General features: G+C 45.5%; 1 protein-coding gene across 1 annotated transcript in view; it reads left to right on the forward strand.

Moving 5' to 3' along the window:
* The first annotated feature begins 9,055 nt into the window (after positions 1-9,055).
* LOC131260548 (neurexin-1) overlaps positions 9,056-14,840 on the forward strand; it is a 78,109-nt gene continuing 72,324 nt past the window's right edge. The window contains exon 1 of the mRNA XM_058262298.1: positions 9,056-9,961. Coding sequence (XP_058118281.1) covers positions 9,056-9,961 — 906 coding nt within the window. The remainder of the gene's footprint in view (positions 9,962-14,840) is intronic.

The following is a 14,840-nucleotide window of genomic DNA, read 5'->3' on the forward strand; positions in this document are numbered from 1 at the left end:
AAAGTGTTTGAGAAGCAAATAACACGCAAGCGTTGGTGCGCGAAAATCACGAGATATTCATCAAGCGGAAATGCACCACCACCAAGCGATAGTTCACGGTTTTCCCAGAGCCACGAGCCGATTTTCGAAGAAGGCGAACGAAGTACTCAATCCGTGTTTTCAGTATGCCGCACACAACGCAGCTGTCCTCAGCATCGATTCGCCGACCACTGTGCACACAGGATGAACCATAAATAAGTAGATAAATAACGAGCGTGGCGTGACGGCACGGATCCCCACGAGTTGGGCAGTTGTTGGTAAAGCAGGTGCCTGGCACTCCCCGTGCACCGCCGAACGGGAGGAGCCGTGGAAACCGCGCCTGTGTGTCGTGCTGTCGGCGCTGCAGGACGTGTTGTCGGTGCAGACGGTGGCAGTTCCGGGTCCTAGCGCTGCTGTTCTGTCACTGCCGGCCGAAACTGGACTGACGATGAATGGAGGCGCCCTGTGGAGTTCTGCGCTCAATTCGCTTTCGGTTCCGTTCCGGTTGATTTCCGAGCCGAACGGTTGAGGAACGAATCGAGTCTTGGGTTGGGGCAATTCGAGAGAAAGACTACCGTGTGCTCTCCGGAATGGTTTAGGGAGTGCCGGATGATTGTTATGAATGAAGATTTGGGACAAAAGAAAGAATGTTAGAGGAAAATCCAACGGTAATCGTTGGAAAAATAGGATAGTCAGAGTTTAAATTATAAACCACATGGGAATGCTTAGTTTATCACAACTCTGATGTTATTCGGATAATCGATTGAGAAATGTCTAACATTTTCTAACATGATGTTTATATAACGTAAGAGGCAGTATAACATAAAAGCATTGAAAAATAACGGCCGAAAATGGGATATTTCACCAATCAATTTGAATCGTCATAATTTAATACCGTTTGGCAACACTTATTCTCTCCAGAACTGGGTACTCTCCTCCTTCTCGCATCTGCGCAAAGGCACCCTGCAGGGAGCTATAAAACCCTTCATTCACGACAGCACGAAAAACGAGCTCCGCCTTGTTTACGGCTGCCAGTGTCAGCTGCAAGCGCGTTGCTACCAGCTTCCAAGCGCTGCTGCACTCGGAAGCTGAGATCGATGCGGGAGAAGTGCATCCTTTCACGTCGGATCTGACTCGGGCCGCGGTGCGATTCGGGCCGTGCTTCGGTGCAGGATTTTTATCAATGAAACGAGGTCATTCCCACCGTCCGTTAGGGGCAAGCTCGTCCCCGACTCGGCCCGACGCTCCTATTTAGGTCAATGGAACATAAACGGGGTACAATTAACCTGGCGGATTATGTCGTTATGTAACATGGGCACCGCAGGAAAAAATGGGATTATTTTCCTAGAACCGTTTATCGGTCAGATGTTCGAAGTGATGCCAGCGAGTTCGATACCGGGAAGTGGGTCTTAATGTAAGCTCCTGACAGTTTGAAGGGGTAAGAGCTAACTAAGAATAGCATATCAGTTCATAATGCATTAGTTACACACTCCACTCTCTCCTGAAAACCCCTGCCCTTTGGCCTTTCCGAAAATCAACAATACCTTTTATCAATTAGAAGTTCGGTCCTAACCTTCGATGGACATATCCTAAGCTAGCGTTTAAATTGTCTATGAATACAGTATGCAGGTTGAAGTTCTTGGTATGTGAATCACTAATATTCCTACCATCCAAATTATTTCTTTGTCATTTTGAACCAAACATCTTAAGTAGCAGCGTTTTCGGAGTCTTACTCCTTGATGGGGACGTTGATAGTACTAACAAAGTTATCGCAGTAAAATATCACCTTACTAACTAAAGCTGTCTTATTTAGGCCTCTAATGGTATTCAAGAATATGTTTTTTTATTAATCTGGGAACGGGTTCTCACGGGTTCAAATAAACAACATTAAAGATAATACCATGTTGTAACCAACGACATTGTTTAAATCTTAGAGCTTATGTAAGCTTCCGTATCGAAGGAAACATTTCAGTGAAAGCTATGCTACAGCTTTTACTTGTTTGCCATAAAAATATACTCTTACTCAAGCTTTCTTCCATAAGGACAAATACGTTGGATGGTGTTTACGAACGATGGATCCCCCTTCGCCGTACCGTAAGTTTATTGGCGCAAGGAAACACGTTTGACCTAGAAAATAATCAGCATCAACAACGGGACGCACTCTGCCGGAGCGTCGGTGTGCCAAAGTCGCCGTATGAAGGCACATGCACTGGGGTGCTATCGGTTGGAAACAACGAACACCCATTAGTCTCATAATGGCACGGTACGCCAGCGGCATGACGTGCTCTTTATTTGTCGCACATTGTGAGCTTTAAAGTGGAAACAAATCGAAGGTATGATAAAAGTTATGATGCCCTTCGCCGTAATGAAGCTAATTCTGATGGGAGTTTTCATAATGAGTGGATTTGTATTTCCATATCGATCAGATTTCGATGCGAGATTAGTGAGTCTGTTTGTTTGGGTATTGGTGTAGCACTAACGCTATTAGTTGCAACTGATTTCACCATCCAATTTTACGGTCAATGGTACGCTTACAATGGTATGCTCTTGAGGGCAATCATTGCTGGGTGGTTGGCGGTAAAAGTTTAAATGAAAATGGAAGAAATATTCACTGCGTTTATTCATTCTGTTTTACTTTAATGACGAGTTACGATAAAAGAAATGCGTTCTGTAATAAGTAAAAAGCATAAACTAGAAATCTAACAACCATTCATTATAATGCCATTGGCCTGTTTCTATCATTCTCTTACCTGGCAGTCACTTCACCAAGTTCTAGTCTTCTTCTACATCCGCGGAGATGTTTCTTTGATAGTTACATGCAACTGTCCATTGATCCGTCCTAAGTCAATACTGGATGTGAGATGGCTATTTTTATCCTGTGACAAGCTTGAGGGAGCATTGGGTGGTCCAACACCATATACCATCCGTGTTTGCGTTTGAACATAGGTAGGGTGGAGAAAACATGTTCCCCACCGTGCTAACATCTAAGTCGGGCTCCATTCTTTTCCCGTAACACCATTACCACATAGTTGTGCAGCGTCGGCAGATTGAGGTTAGTGATTGAGGTTGAGGTTTTTTCCTTCTTTTTCGTTCGTCAGACTCTTCGCCGTACCTTGTCTAGTCGTGTTCGAGATGGGACACTGCCATTCGTTAGATTCGGCGATCCAATTGTAAAACGTGCCCAAACAGACAGCTCCCTAAACCTGTCAGCAGCCCACTTTGCGTTACTTTCGTGAACGCGCGAAAACTTTAGCAGTCACAAGACTTTGGGAGCGATGGGAGATTCAACGACCTACATTCGAAGCGGTTCTGATTTACGTTGAACAAATCTTTGCAAATCAAACCCGCCGGGGGACAGAAAGGATATGTTGCAGGGTGTGTATGTATTGAACTTTTGGCTTCGTTGCTCGAAATAGAATGCATCTGCTATAAACGAAACTATCTGCTCGTTAATGTAAAGAACGTGCTTGAAGAATATTAATCGTTTTTATATTGTGTACATTATTGAGTTGTGACATACAATTCCAACAATCAACTGTGGAAAACTATGTACGTAGGGGTAGCAATCGAAATTAAAACTCCAAACTTCCCTCTCAAAGCGTCGGAAAGGCAAATGTTGGGTTAACTCATCGAAGCAGACATACATTTCTTAGAACAGCCTCGGCTCTTTCGGAAAAAGCTATTTAACTTTCGAAACTAATTCTTCAATTATTGGACCAACATTATATTGAGATTGAAATTGCTTTCCCCTGTTGCCACGTACAGCCCCCGGTCCGGCGCACCAGCCAGAAACGGGTTTTATGCAATACAGCTGCCGGGCTTTAAGGGTAAAACTTTTCCCTTTAAATGTACACTTATTGCATCGGTAAAGCATCTCTGTGTGTGTTGTTGTTATCCTTTCGAAATACTTTTCCCCAGGCACGGAATCGCTTTCGGATTTGTATAAACATAATTAAACCGCTCGGCCAGCGGAGTTTGCGAAAATACGATTGCCTTCGGAAAGGCAACCGAGGGGTAAAAGGGTAGTACTTCCGTGCAATTTCCCTCCCGAGGGTTGCATACCGTGGCGAAGGGCGAGCAAGGAGGAGGCTATTGAAATGGGTAGAGATTTCTATCTTCTGTAAACGAATAGATCTCTTCTTGGTCCCCTTCTGTTCGAGTGAAAAATCGTCCCATTGAATCTTCACTTCGATTCGATAGGAGGCTGGGTTTTCCACGTCCTCCTTTCCGTACCGAGCGATTGTGCGGGTTTTGCTGAAGTGCACTCTTTCGGTACGAGTTCGGTTTGGAAATAGAATTGGATGTAATGATGAAAGCGCACGGCAAGATTGTGGTGCTCCAGTGTTGTCGAAATGACGCTGTAAGATTTTGCGAAGGAACCCATTTTCATCATCGACTTCAGACATTTTCAGCGTTTACCGCTGGCACACCGAAACGATTATGGCCCTACGAAGGGATTTTTCCATACTTCTTTTTTTCTCATTTTCGAAGTTTGCGTTTTCGCCGTTTTATATACGAACGTAATGGCCTTCGGTATTACCAGTTCTAGCTCTTTTTTCCCTCATCACAGTTCGGGCCTTTTTTTCTTTTTGTCCATTTATATTGATGCGTTTCATGTCGTTTGTTTTCTTTTTTGCAGCGGAACTGCATCGAACCGCAAACGAACGAATGCAACCACAGTTGACAGAGTTTCGGATGAAGGTGTACGTGCTTACGTCTCTATAAGAGATATATTTTTTTGTGAGATACTCTACATGATGCTGTTCCCTTTGATGGTGCATGGTTTGAGTTCCGAAATTTTCCAATATAATGCACCGTGGAGGAAAGGCAAAAAACAGAGCGTGATACTATACACCGAGAGCATACGAGTGGAAGAGCTTTTACGAGCCGGATTCTCGATTCACGGGAATACAAACAGCAACAATGCAGTACGGCCGGAGTGCGCTTGCGGTCGACGGGATGCACAATTGCACACGCAAGAGCTTTTACAAATGCACTTACTGAGCTTTACACTCAGCCGTTCGAATCGATAAGAACCCGTTTACGAGCAGCAGCTGCAGTTTGGACTCCTTTCTACAGCGTCCCCGAGGGCGGGCGACGATGGCAAGGAGTTTGAAGCCAGCGAGTGAAAGCATGCTCCAGACACGTGGGTGTATTTGTATGCTCCTTTGTCAGCTGCGAGAACATTACTACAATGGCCGTGTGCGCGAGCACGGGGAACGGTCTGTCCATTTTGTTCTCAGTTGTTTTCCATCCTTCTTGTGCCAACCGTCGGTATACTCCCTTCTCTATTCGTTTGCTTAGGAAAAACGGCAGCATAACCAGCTGGGTGTCTACACATGCGCGAAATGCACTACTTCGAATTCGGAGCGCATTGATTTTGTTCTGGATCGAGTTCTCACCATCAGCGAAACATCCTTTTGAGTTCTTTCTCACGGGCTTCAGGTATGAGATGGAGTTTGTTCTAAAGTACAAGGTGATTCAAAAATGATTTAAATCATGCGAATGAAAATTTTAAATTGAACTAATTATTTATAGAAAACGTAATAGATACAATAAACTAATAACGATTATAAATACAGATTGGTGTGTTACTACTTCTCTTCTTTGACCAAAATTGGTTTGTTTTATAATGTAGCTAAAAATGGAAATATGTGAAGTTATTTGTTTTATAATATGGTTATTTCAAAAATTTCCCGATAATCATTAAGAAAGGCATTTTATTTTTTACTTTCAGTTTTATTAAACATTTGCTAGAATGAACTTGATTCAAAAACAAATAATTCATCATTTTTTGCGAAAAGATCAACAAATCTTCAAATGGTCAAAAAAATGTGGAAATTTTTTTTACCACACTGAATTAACACATTTTACTGCTATTTGAACTTGTTAAAGTTCACGGACGGTTTGCTAGGTCACGGTTCGAATTTTAGAAACTTTTCCCTACCACTCGCGCCCGAAACCGTTAACGGTAACGCACGCTGGCGAACACCCTTGACATCAGGTTCACCGCGGAAAAACCATCGGTAGCACTAGCTAGTGGCAACCACCTACACACCCAATGACATTCGGTTCGGCTATCACCCTATCGGTTGCCGTCGGTTTTGATCTATTTTGCGTTCAATAACCGCATTCAAAGCCACTTGCTCACCATCCAGCTCCCACGGTGAGACACGTAGACTTGCTCACGCCGTTGGATGCACTTTAGAGTGACATTTCCCGCGTGCCCAACCGCCTGCCAGTCGCCCCCCATCGTTCCATCGATGACGGCGAACGAAAACATTCCCCAATCATTTTTCCGAGCGAGCTTTCCCTGTTGGAAAATTTACGAACAAAAACAAACGAAACCGCACTCATGGATATGTTTGTGTTTGTGTGAGTGAGTGTCCTCTTCCTCACCCGCTCCTATCTCCCCCTTCGTTGCTCTTTCACTGTGTGGGTGAGTGGTGGAGAAAAATAGTACTAAGCTTCGGTTGAGCATCCGTCGGCGATTCGATTCATGTACTTTTGTGCTCACCGCAGTGTCGAACCGAGTGCAGTTGAGCTTTGTATCCCGATGCAGAACGACCGCGACCGGACATGTGTCGGGACGAGCTGTAGTGACTGAGTTCACCGTCCAGCGCCTGGTGTGTGGAGTGTGTGTGTGCGTGTATGGAGGATTTTTCGTGCAAAAATCCACCGAAAGCGTGTCCGGTGTGTTGATCTGGTTAGTGTGATCCGAATCGGCTCCGTTTTTGTACCAGTTCATCCGCTCTACATATCGGTGGAAAGCGGAGAAAAGCAAACACGAAAGCAAGCAATCGATTGTTTGTTTTCATAACCCCTCAAGGTGGAAATTCTCGGTGTCCCAATTCGTGTTGGTCGCAAGCAACGAATGTACAGCAAACTAGAAGTTGTGAAATAGCAGGAAAAGGATAACACACTGAATGATGCATACGAGTGAGGTGTCGGAGTTTGGAAGGAATAAAAGAAGCAGCGTATTAAAGGAGGAAACCATTTCCAAACCATTCCCCCTGAGAGCAAATGTAAAGAATTTATCTAAAACAAGAAAAGCGAGCGGCAGTGGTAGTAGTTGTGGAGTGGTGGAAAAATAACCCAAAAAAAAAGAAATCCATCGATGAACTTTTCTTTCCGTTTCACACACCACCAGTGGACACACGAGAAGCGTAACACTGTTAAGCGGAAAAACGGGATGCAAGAGTGAGAGCGCGAACTAAGAACGAAATTTTCCCAAGGACTGCTCGTGTCGGATGCGATGGAGGGGGAGATTCTTGTCTTCACTCCGGCCAGCCAGCCCGCTATCGTAGTGTGTGCGCCTGTTCGGGCGCCTGTAACCTAGTCAAGGATTTTTCGTATCGATTTCTGTGCTAGGAAAACTCCAGCTAACCGACCGCGCTCAGAACGGAAGTTGGCGTTGCTTCTTAACCGGACGGGTGACGGGTGGGGATGGAATGGAGCAAGAGAGTTGGGGTAAGAGAGAAAGGAAGTGAGAGTGAGATAGAGAAAGAAGCTGATGATGTGAAGATTTGGAGTGCGCTGGTGTGCGTGCGTAGAATAAACACATGTTGGGGGTTAATTTTAAGGGGTGGCTGTGTTGGTGCTGGTGAAATTCGTTAGTGGAAAATGCTGAACAGCAATGCTCGTTCACACGCACACTAGAACAGGTTAACAAATTCCCAAAAGCTCATCCGTTCACGCGATAGGCGAGAGGCAACTTCCTTAGCGGCCTTTAGAACCACTATGTTACTATGAAAACCCCACGCTTTTGGTGGTAGTGGTGGTGGTGGTGGTGGTGATGGTGGTAGTATTGCTCGAAGGGCTTTCATTGTGTAGCACTGCTGGTTCATCATTGAGTGTGCGAAATAATGTGAAAAGCACTTTACTACGGTTCACGCTCCAGCAGGGGACTCTTTTGTTAGTCGACGGAGTGTCGGTAGAGTGAGTGCGAGCGTTTCGGACAAAAAGGTGCCGAATTGGTGTGCTTTGCAGGTGTGGGTGTACTTGATGAAATCAGGATATTTTACGCCATCCTTTCACACCTGGCTTGCGATTTTTTCCCACGGTGCCGCCGTTTGAGCTTCCCTATTTCTAGTGAAACCAGTCATTCAAAGTTATTGAATTATGTGTGGAAAAGAGTTGAAAAGTATTTATTCTCGGTACAACTAGAGGTGGGAGCGAAAATACGATATTTTTTGTGCTAGTTCACTGCCAATGGAGGCGCATGGTGTTTTATCGTGTTGGGAACAGTTCTACCTTTAAGCACTCAGCATAAAATGTGCATAAAAACTAAAGCACCACGCTGCTATTATGTTGTGGTCGTAGGAATAGGATGTTTGATTATTATTTGTTGATCATTGTGGGAGGCAAATAAAGTTGCTACGTTAACAGGCCAGCAGCAATAAGTATTATAAATTTGCTTACATTTAGAACTTGTGTTAAACGTATATTAAAGTATACATCGAAGTGCTCTGAGTGAAAGTAAACCAACATCTTCGGTTTTTCTTTATTTTTCTCATAAAAAAAACAACATGAAAAAAAGACAGTCCAAATTAGATCGCGGCGTTAACAAAATTCTCATTCCCATGATTCGCAGTGCTAGCGGAGTGTTGAACAGTGTTCAGTGAAGATAGAAAAACTAGTGTTCAATGTTAGTCCTAGCATGGCTATCTTTATTGTGATGTTGAGTGAAATGTCGTGTTGAAAAAATGGAAATAAATAAGTAAAACGAAAGAAAACAAAACAAACGAAGCAAAGAGACAGTGTTGATGCTGAGCAAGTGATGAGGAAAACCCTAACGGAGTACGTGAGCATGGCAGAGTGGAATGCTTGTTAGGAAACACACAAAAAAGAACGCGACAAAAGCGAACCTGCGAAAGGTGCACGTGCAAGTGTGCGAAAAAAAAACGGGAGCGAACAAGAGCGGCAGGTAGTGGCTCTGTGTACGCGTGTGTGAGTGTGGGTGTGTGTGTGTGCTGTGAGAGAAATTGACCGCGAGAGAAATTGAACGCAGTAGCGTCGGAACGTAAGCGAAGCCAAGATGGCGTCGGTGCGTGAGGAACAGCGAAGCCTGCAAGTGAGTGTGACGGACCGTGAGCGGGACCGCGGCGGAGGTCCCGAGACGGGCGGCGGGGGAGATAGATGTGGGGCCATTACGGGAAGTACGGCACTACTTTCGAACGGCCCGAAAGTGATTAGAGTAGGTTCCCCGGCACGGGAAAGATGCTCGAGAAAGCTGCGCGTTCCGGGTTCGTCGAGCGACGAGAACCCTTCTTCGCCGGCGGATTGTGCTCACCCGAGCCGGCCATATCTGTGTCAAAGTCGCAGTAATTGCATTAGCAATCGCCCTAATCGCCCGAGCAGTAATAACATTCGCAACCGAGCCGCCACCGCCGCCTCCTGCGATGTAACGGAACGCGACGGCATCCCATCCCCGAGCAGCGCGGGATCCAGCGTGGACAATAAAAGCAACGATCATTGCCAGCGACCCCCGATGACTGATCCGTCGGTTCCGGACAGCTTCGGACCCGTATCGCAAATGCCATCGCCACGGAGGCCCTCGCCGTCGAGACCGTCGGCGTGGTTCAGCCCGTCGAAGCTAGCGAGCACTGCCATGGCGACGGTACGGCTGTCGAAGGTGCTGCTGCTCGGCCTACTGTTATCGCAGCTCGGGCACGGCTGTTCCGGGTTCACCCTCGACGGGTCGCAGACCAGCTTCGCCCAGTTCCGCAAGTGGTACACCGGGCTGAACGGGTCGCTCGAGCTGGAGTTCAAGACGGAGCAACCGAACGGGCTCGTCCTCTACACCGACGATGGCGGCACGTTCGACTTCTTCGAGCTGAAGCTGGTCGAGGGTGCGCTGCGGTTGCGGTACAATCTCGGCGGGGGCGCACAAATCATTACCGTCGGCCGGGACCTGCACGATGGCCACTGGCATAAAGTTCAGGTGAGTCTTGCGTGCCGACGGCGAATAGATTTACCGACAAAAAGCGTGTTTTCTGCTATTGCTTGCAAACCTTTCTACGGAAAACGAAACCAAAAACAATGAAATAGATAGATTGAGGCGAACAATCATACGAAGATAACTTCGCTTCAACGAAGATGACTAATCGTTACGATTATTTTCTTTTATTCGTTTTAATTCTTTTATGTAATTTATTGAATCGTGACTTTTTCTTTTCTATTAATATACTTGGCCATTATTTCTCCCATAAATTTTCTCATTGGATTTGTTTTTAAACGACCTACACATCTGGTAGTTTAAAAACTATTTACTTGAAGACTATCGGATTTGTTCACCTATTCGTTTATATGTAGATAAGACATTGTTCTGTTTTGCGTCATAAAACAACAATTCTAAGAACCATAGTTTATTTAATATATGGTGAAAAATACGTAGTAGGTGTTCATGTAAATAAGCTTCGGTCATGTAGATAAGACATTGTTCTGTTTTGCTTCAGTAAACTGAACTTCTAAGAATCTTGGTTTATTTAATATATGGTGAAAATTACGTAGTAGGTGTTCATGTAGATAAGACTTTGTTCTGTTTTGCTTTAGAAAGCAGCAATTCTAAGAACCTTAGTTTATTTGATATACGGTGGAAATTACGTAGAAAGTGTAATAGCCTTGTATCAGACGCATACTTGGAAAACAAACATAGCCCTTTTGTATACGTGAAGCAGCAAAAATTCTGCGGAACAACCTATTGCGCATAAAAAATAATGCAATTTATATTTTATAGCTGACTAGCAATATTTTTACTTAGAAAACACTTTCATAACAAACAAATGAAACTCCCATACATGTTTCACCGTGTTGATATTTGTTTCTACGCAAGTTCTACGAAATGTACGCAATTATTCGTTCTCAATTAGATAAATGGAATAATCCACCCACTTCCTATTCAACTTATTTGTGTACCTTCACCGGTGCCCGGAATACCACTCTTCATTATACATTTAATACAATTAAACTAATGCGGTAGAAGAAGATGATTTGTGTTTGCTACACACATCAAATACGGAAATACGGTGGAATTTCATTTTCGTTTGTTACCAAATTACATCTCGTTTGTCAACGAGACGGTGGCGTACGCAACAGGGCGGTCGGAACCCGCGGAAAACGGAACCGTTGCTCGGTGACGACGAACTTCGGTCGTCCTTTCTCGTGTTACAGCTCCGAAATATGATTGAAATTGTTTCCTTTACTTCTATTCCAGCCTATACAAATACGCGGCTCCGTTCGCCAAGAAATGGCATGTTGCCTAACGGGCAGCATCCTTCATTTAACGAGCGACAAGAGTACATTGTACCGTTGGGCCTATTCTCCCCCGGTCCCTCCTCTCCCACCTCCCCGGGCTACCCTGTTCTCCATTACATTACTCAAATATCTCCGTACACCGCGGCGGAAGTCGTTTTAAACGTTTTATGTAAATTCGGCCGATCATTGTCGGCGAGAGCGGAGCAGCTTATCGTGCGCTCCGGAGAGTGTTGCGGTGAATGATGGACGGGATTTTGATAGCTTGAATGAAGCATAATGCTCCACCGATGCTGATGGGTGGGCACGGTGGGGGGACGCGGCCAAGAACGCGCGAGGAATGAACCATTCTTTGTGCGGACGTCACGGTAACGACGGTAGCATTTTCCAGCTTCCCACGCATCCAAAAGTGAACGAATATTGTCAGAACCTGTTTGCTTGGCGCGTTTGCTTTTTTTTTTTTACATTTCAGTGCGCCAACAAAACCCACGGCCTTACGCCGGAGTCTTGCGATTTCTTTCGGTCTGGTCGGTGGGAGTTTTCGGTTGAAGTGCCGCACACGCTGTACGCGTACGGCGCGGGAATCAATTTACATTTTACATGTGCATGCTTTTAATTTCGCACTTCAATTTGAGAAGAAGTGCTGCGTGAGTGTGTGCTCCGGACGATGCGGTAAGCCCGAACACCACTGAAGTGCCCTGGAGGGAGCTCGACGAGAAGAGTGTTTGTTGCAAGCGAACACAGTTTGTTAAAAGAGGTTGCAGTTCGTTGGAAAAGGCTGGCTGAAGAATATTAGCCAAAAGAAGCATACATTTCAGCATACTGAGTAGGAAAGCATGTTTTGTTTAGCATTCAAAATAATTGTATATTCCTCGGTCATACAATTACCATACAATTTTAATGGCCGAACGTTTTAGGAAGGACCGCTTAGTTATTATGAAAATTGCACCATCTGTACATTTAATTTATTCCATAAAACTTATTTTGAAAATAAAGAATAAGGAATCGAGTAATTTATTTAAAAGCCACCCGATATGCTTCTCATATTCGTAAGCTCATTTCGAACGATTGAACATTAAATATTAAACATTAAACATTTACAAAATCGTTCAACACCGTTAGGATAAAGTAAACTTTTTCACTCATAGCACAAAGACAAATTATTTGTTGGAAAAACTTGTTGGTTTACCAAGCACCGCCTATGGCGTACCTTTTTCTTCGTCTTTTTAAAATAAGTTTGAAACGAATGCACAAACTGGAAAAATCAATACCCCTCGCAGACGCTTAAATAGCTTGTTCATTCGGTAATATTCGCTCGTTCGCCGTGAACAAGCAGAGCGATTTCGCTTGGTTTACGAAATTAAACCCTAATCCCATCGGGTTGAGCCAGCCCCAGAAGAAGAATCCATCGATACGCTGAATCGATCGGTTGGATGTTGGGTTTTCCTCTTCTTAGTTTTCCCTCCCAAACGAATGTTGTAGCCTACCGCTTCATGCATCTTGAGCATTCGATTTCGACTTTTCATCCACGGAAGGGTCCACCCTCGGTTGAGTGGTTCAGTGGCTTGTTTAGGCCCGTCACGGCTCGCCAGTTTTTGGTCATTTGGGAAGAACAAGACAATTCCGCTCGCCACTTGCGAAACCACCGAGCTTCGGCCCAAGAGGGAGAAGGGAGTTCTCATTACGTTGCTAGGGGTGGTTTTTCCCCGGAGCTCGTAAAATGTACAGCGACGGGACATCGAATTACGCTCTCGCGCGAAACGACAATGGAATTTGCCGAATGATGGCTGCCATTTCGGGCGTTTGGGCGGGAGGCGATTTTCCGTAGAAGTAATCTTAATAACGTCGTTTTGTGAGCCCTAAAACAAAGCGCCAAAGAATGTGAAAGAAATCCTCGGGGAAAACTCATGCCAGGGCCGCAAACGATAGCCGATCGTCGGATGAAAGGACACAGACAAAAATGGAACGCCATATTCAGCGTAGATCAAAGACTGGCGCGTCGTTGGATTCGACTGTTTCGACATTCATTGCGACAGGCGCCCCGGCTCCGGGTTCTTCCGGCCCATTGTTTTGCTCTCAGTGCTTCTGTCACCGGGTGCATTCATCCTGAATGGGAAATCTGACAGAAAAAAAAGGAAAACGAAAAGGATATCCGTATGTCCATCGAGATGAAAACAGCGAGATGGCCGGCTTACGCTTTCCGTTAGTTGTTTGTTTGCTTTTCGTTTTTCCTTATCGCGATGCTTCCATCAGCACCCATTTTCCCACACAGGGCGCTGAAAACTCGCAAAGTCGTGTGACAGGCGGCGTGTCCCATCATCCCGGTGACCTAAATGGTGAGAATTGGCTTTTGTCCGCTTCCGGGCCCGTCCATATTGCCGTTCGAGCGTACCCATCGCACGCTGCGTTCGCGGAGGAGAGCCAAATAATCATTCGGAGATATTTTACGACACGGAAATGAAAAGGCAGCCACGAAGACGAGCGTTCGCCGTCGGCTTTGAGCCAATTTTGTGCGCACGTAGGCGTTCGTTTTAGGTTATTTTCGGAAAGGTTTGCTACTGCTGGTTTTTAATAAAATCTCACCAAAATCGACAACCGACCGGTTTCTGTGAAAATAACCAACGAAGGTTGTGCGTGGGCTTTCGAAACAAACCCCAAGCTAGCTCGTCACTAGCATCACGGGTTTTATTAATTGGTCCATTGGCCACACGCGGTGGTACGGGCAGGGTCGAGTCTAAAAGCGGAAAGGAAAATGTTTCCCCAACAGAATCGAAAACATCCGCCTTCAGTTATAGACGGACGGGACAGTCCGACCGTCTATGCTCGATGTCTGGTGGTTCGCTTTTCCTTCCCCTTTCCAGTTGCGTCCCATGGTGGGCGGAAATGTATAAGGAATAAAGGTTAAGTCAACGCACGCCATCAGTCGACCGGAAACGGCGCGCTCGGTCGACTCTGGCTGTGTGTTTGTGTGTGCGTGTATTAGTGACGAGACCGATGGGTGCGTCGGGCGCGTCGAGGATATGATTTTCTTTTCCACTTTTCCGATCCGACCGCCCGAGGTGGTGGGGAAAGCTGGGTGCTTCGTGACCGGTCTCAGTGTGACACCTATTTTCCCTGCTCGCTCCGGAATGGGGTGCGAAAAGTGGACGTTCGCACACGAGGACTACGACACCAGGATTAATCCGGATGGAACGGAGGAGTGGTTTCGAGTCGAACCATTGTAGTCGCTTTGCTTGGACGAATCCATGGGCTAACGACGCAATGAAAGAGAACGCTCTTTTGCGGTTCCATTACGACTCGAAGGGAAGGGAACCCGTGTCTTTTAACCCATCTTAATGAAGGCTCACCTGCCCCGGTTTCAGTTGAGATTCATTAAACGAACGATTTTCCACACACTCGCCAAACCAAACCTCGCGTTTATGCAAAGCAAATAAAGCCAATCGAGACAAATTGAGTGCCAGCAGGAGGGTCGATCGGCTCGAAAGTGGTAAAATAAAAATAACGATAACCAAAAAACTAATTAAGTGCGAGTGTGTAATAACGATTGCAATCAACAGAGCCATCGAAAA

The sequence above is a fragment of the Anopheles coustani genome, chromosome 3 (assembly GCF_943734705.1).
Source record: "Anopheles coustani chromosome 3, idAnoCousDA_361_x.2, whole genome shotgun sequence".
In the NCBI taxonomy this organism is placed as follows: domain Eukaryota; kingdom Metazoa; phylum Arthropoda; class Insecta; order Diptera; family Culicidae; genus Anopheles; species Anopheles coustani.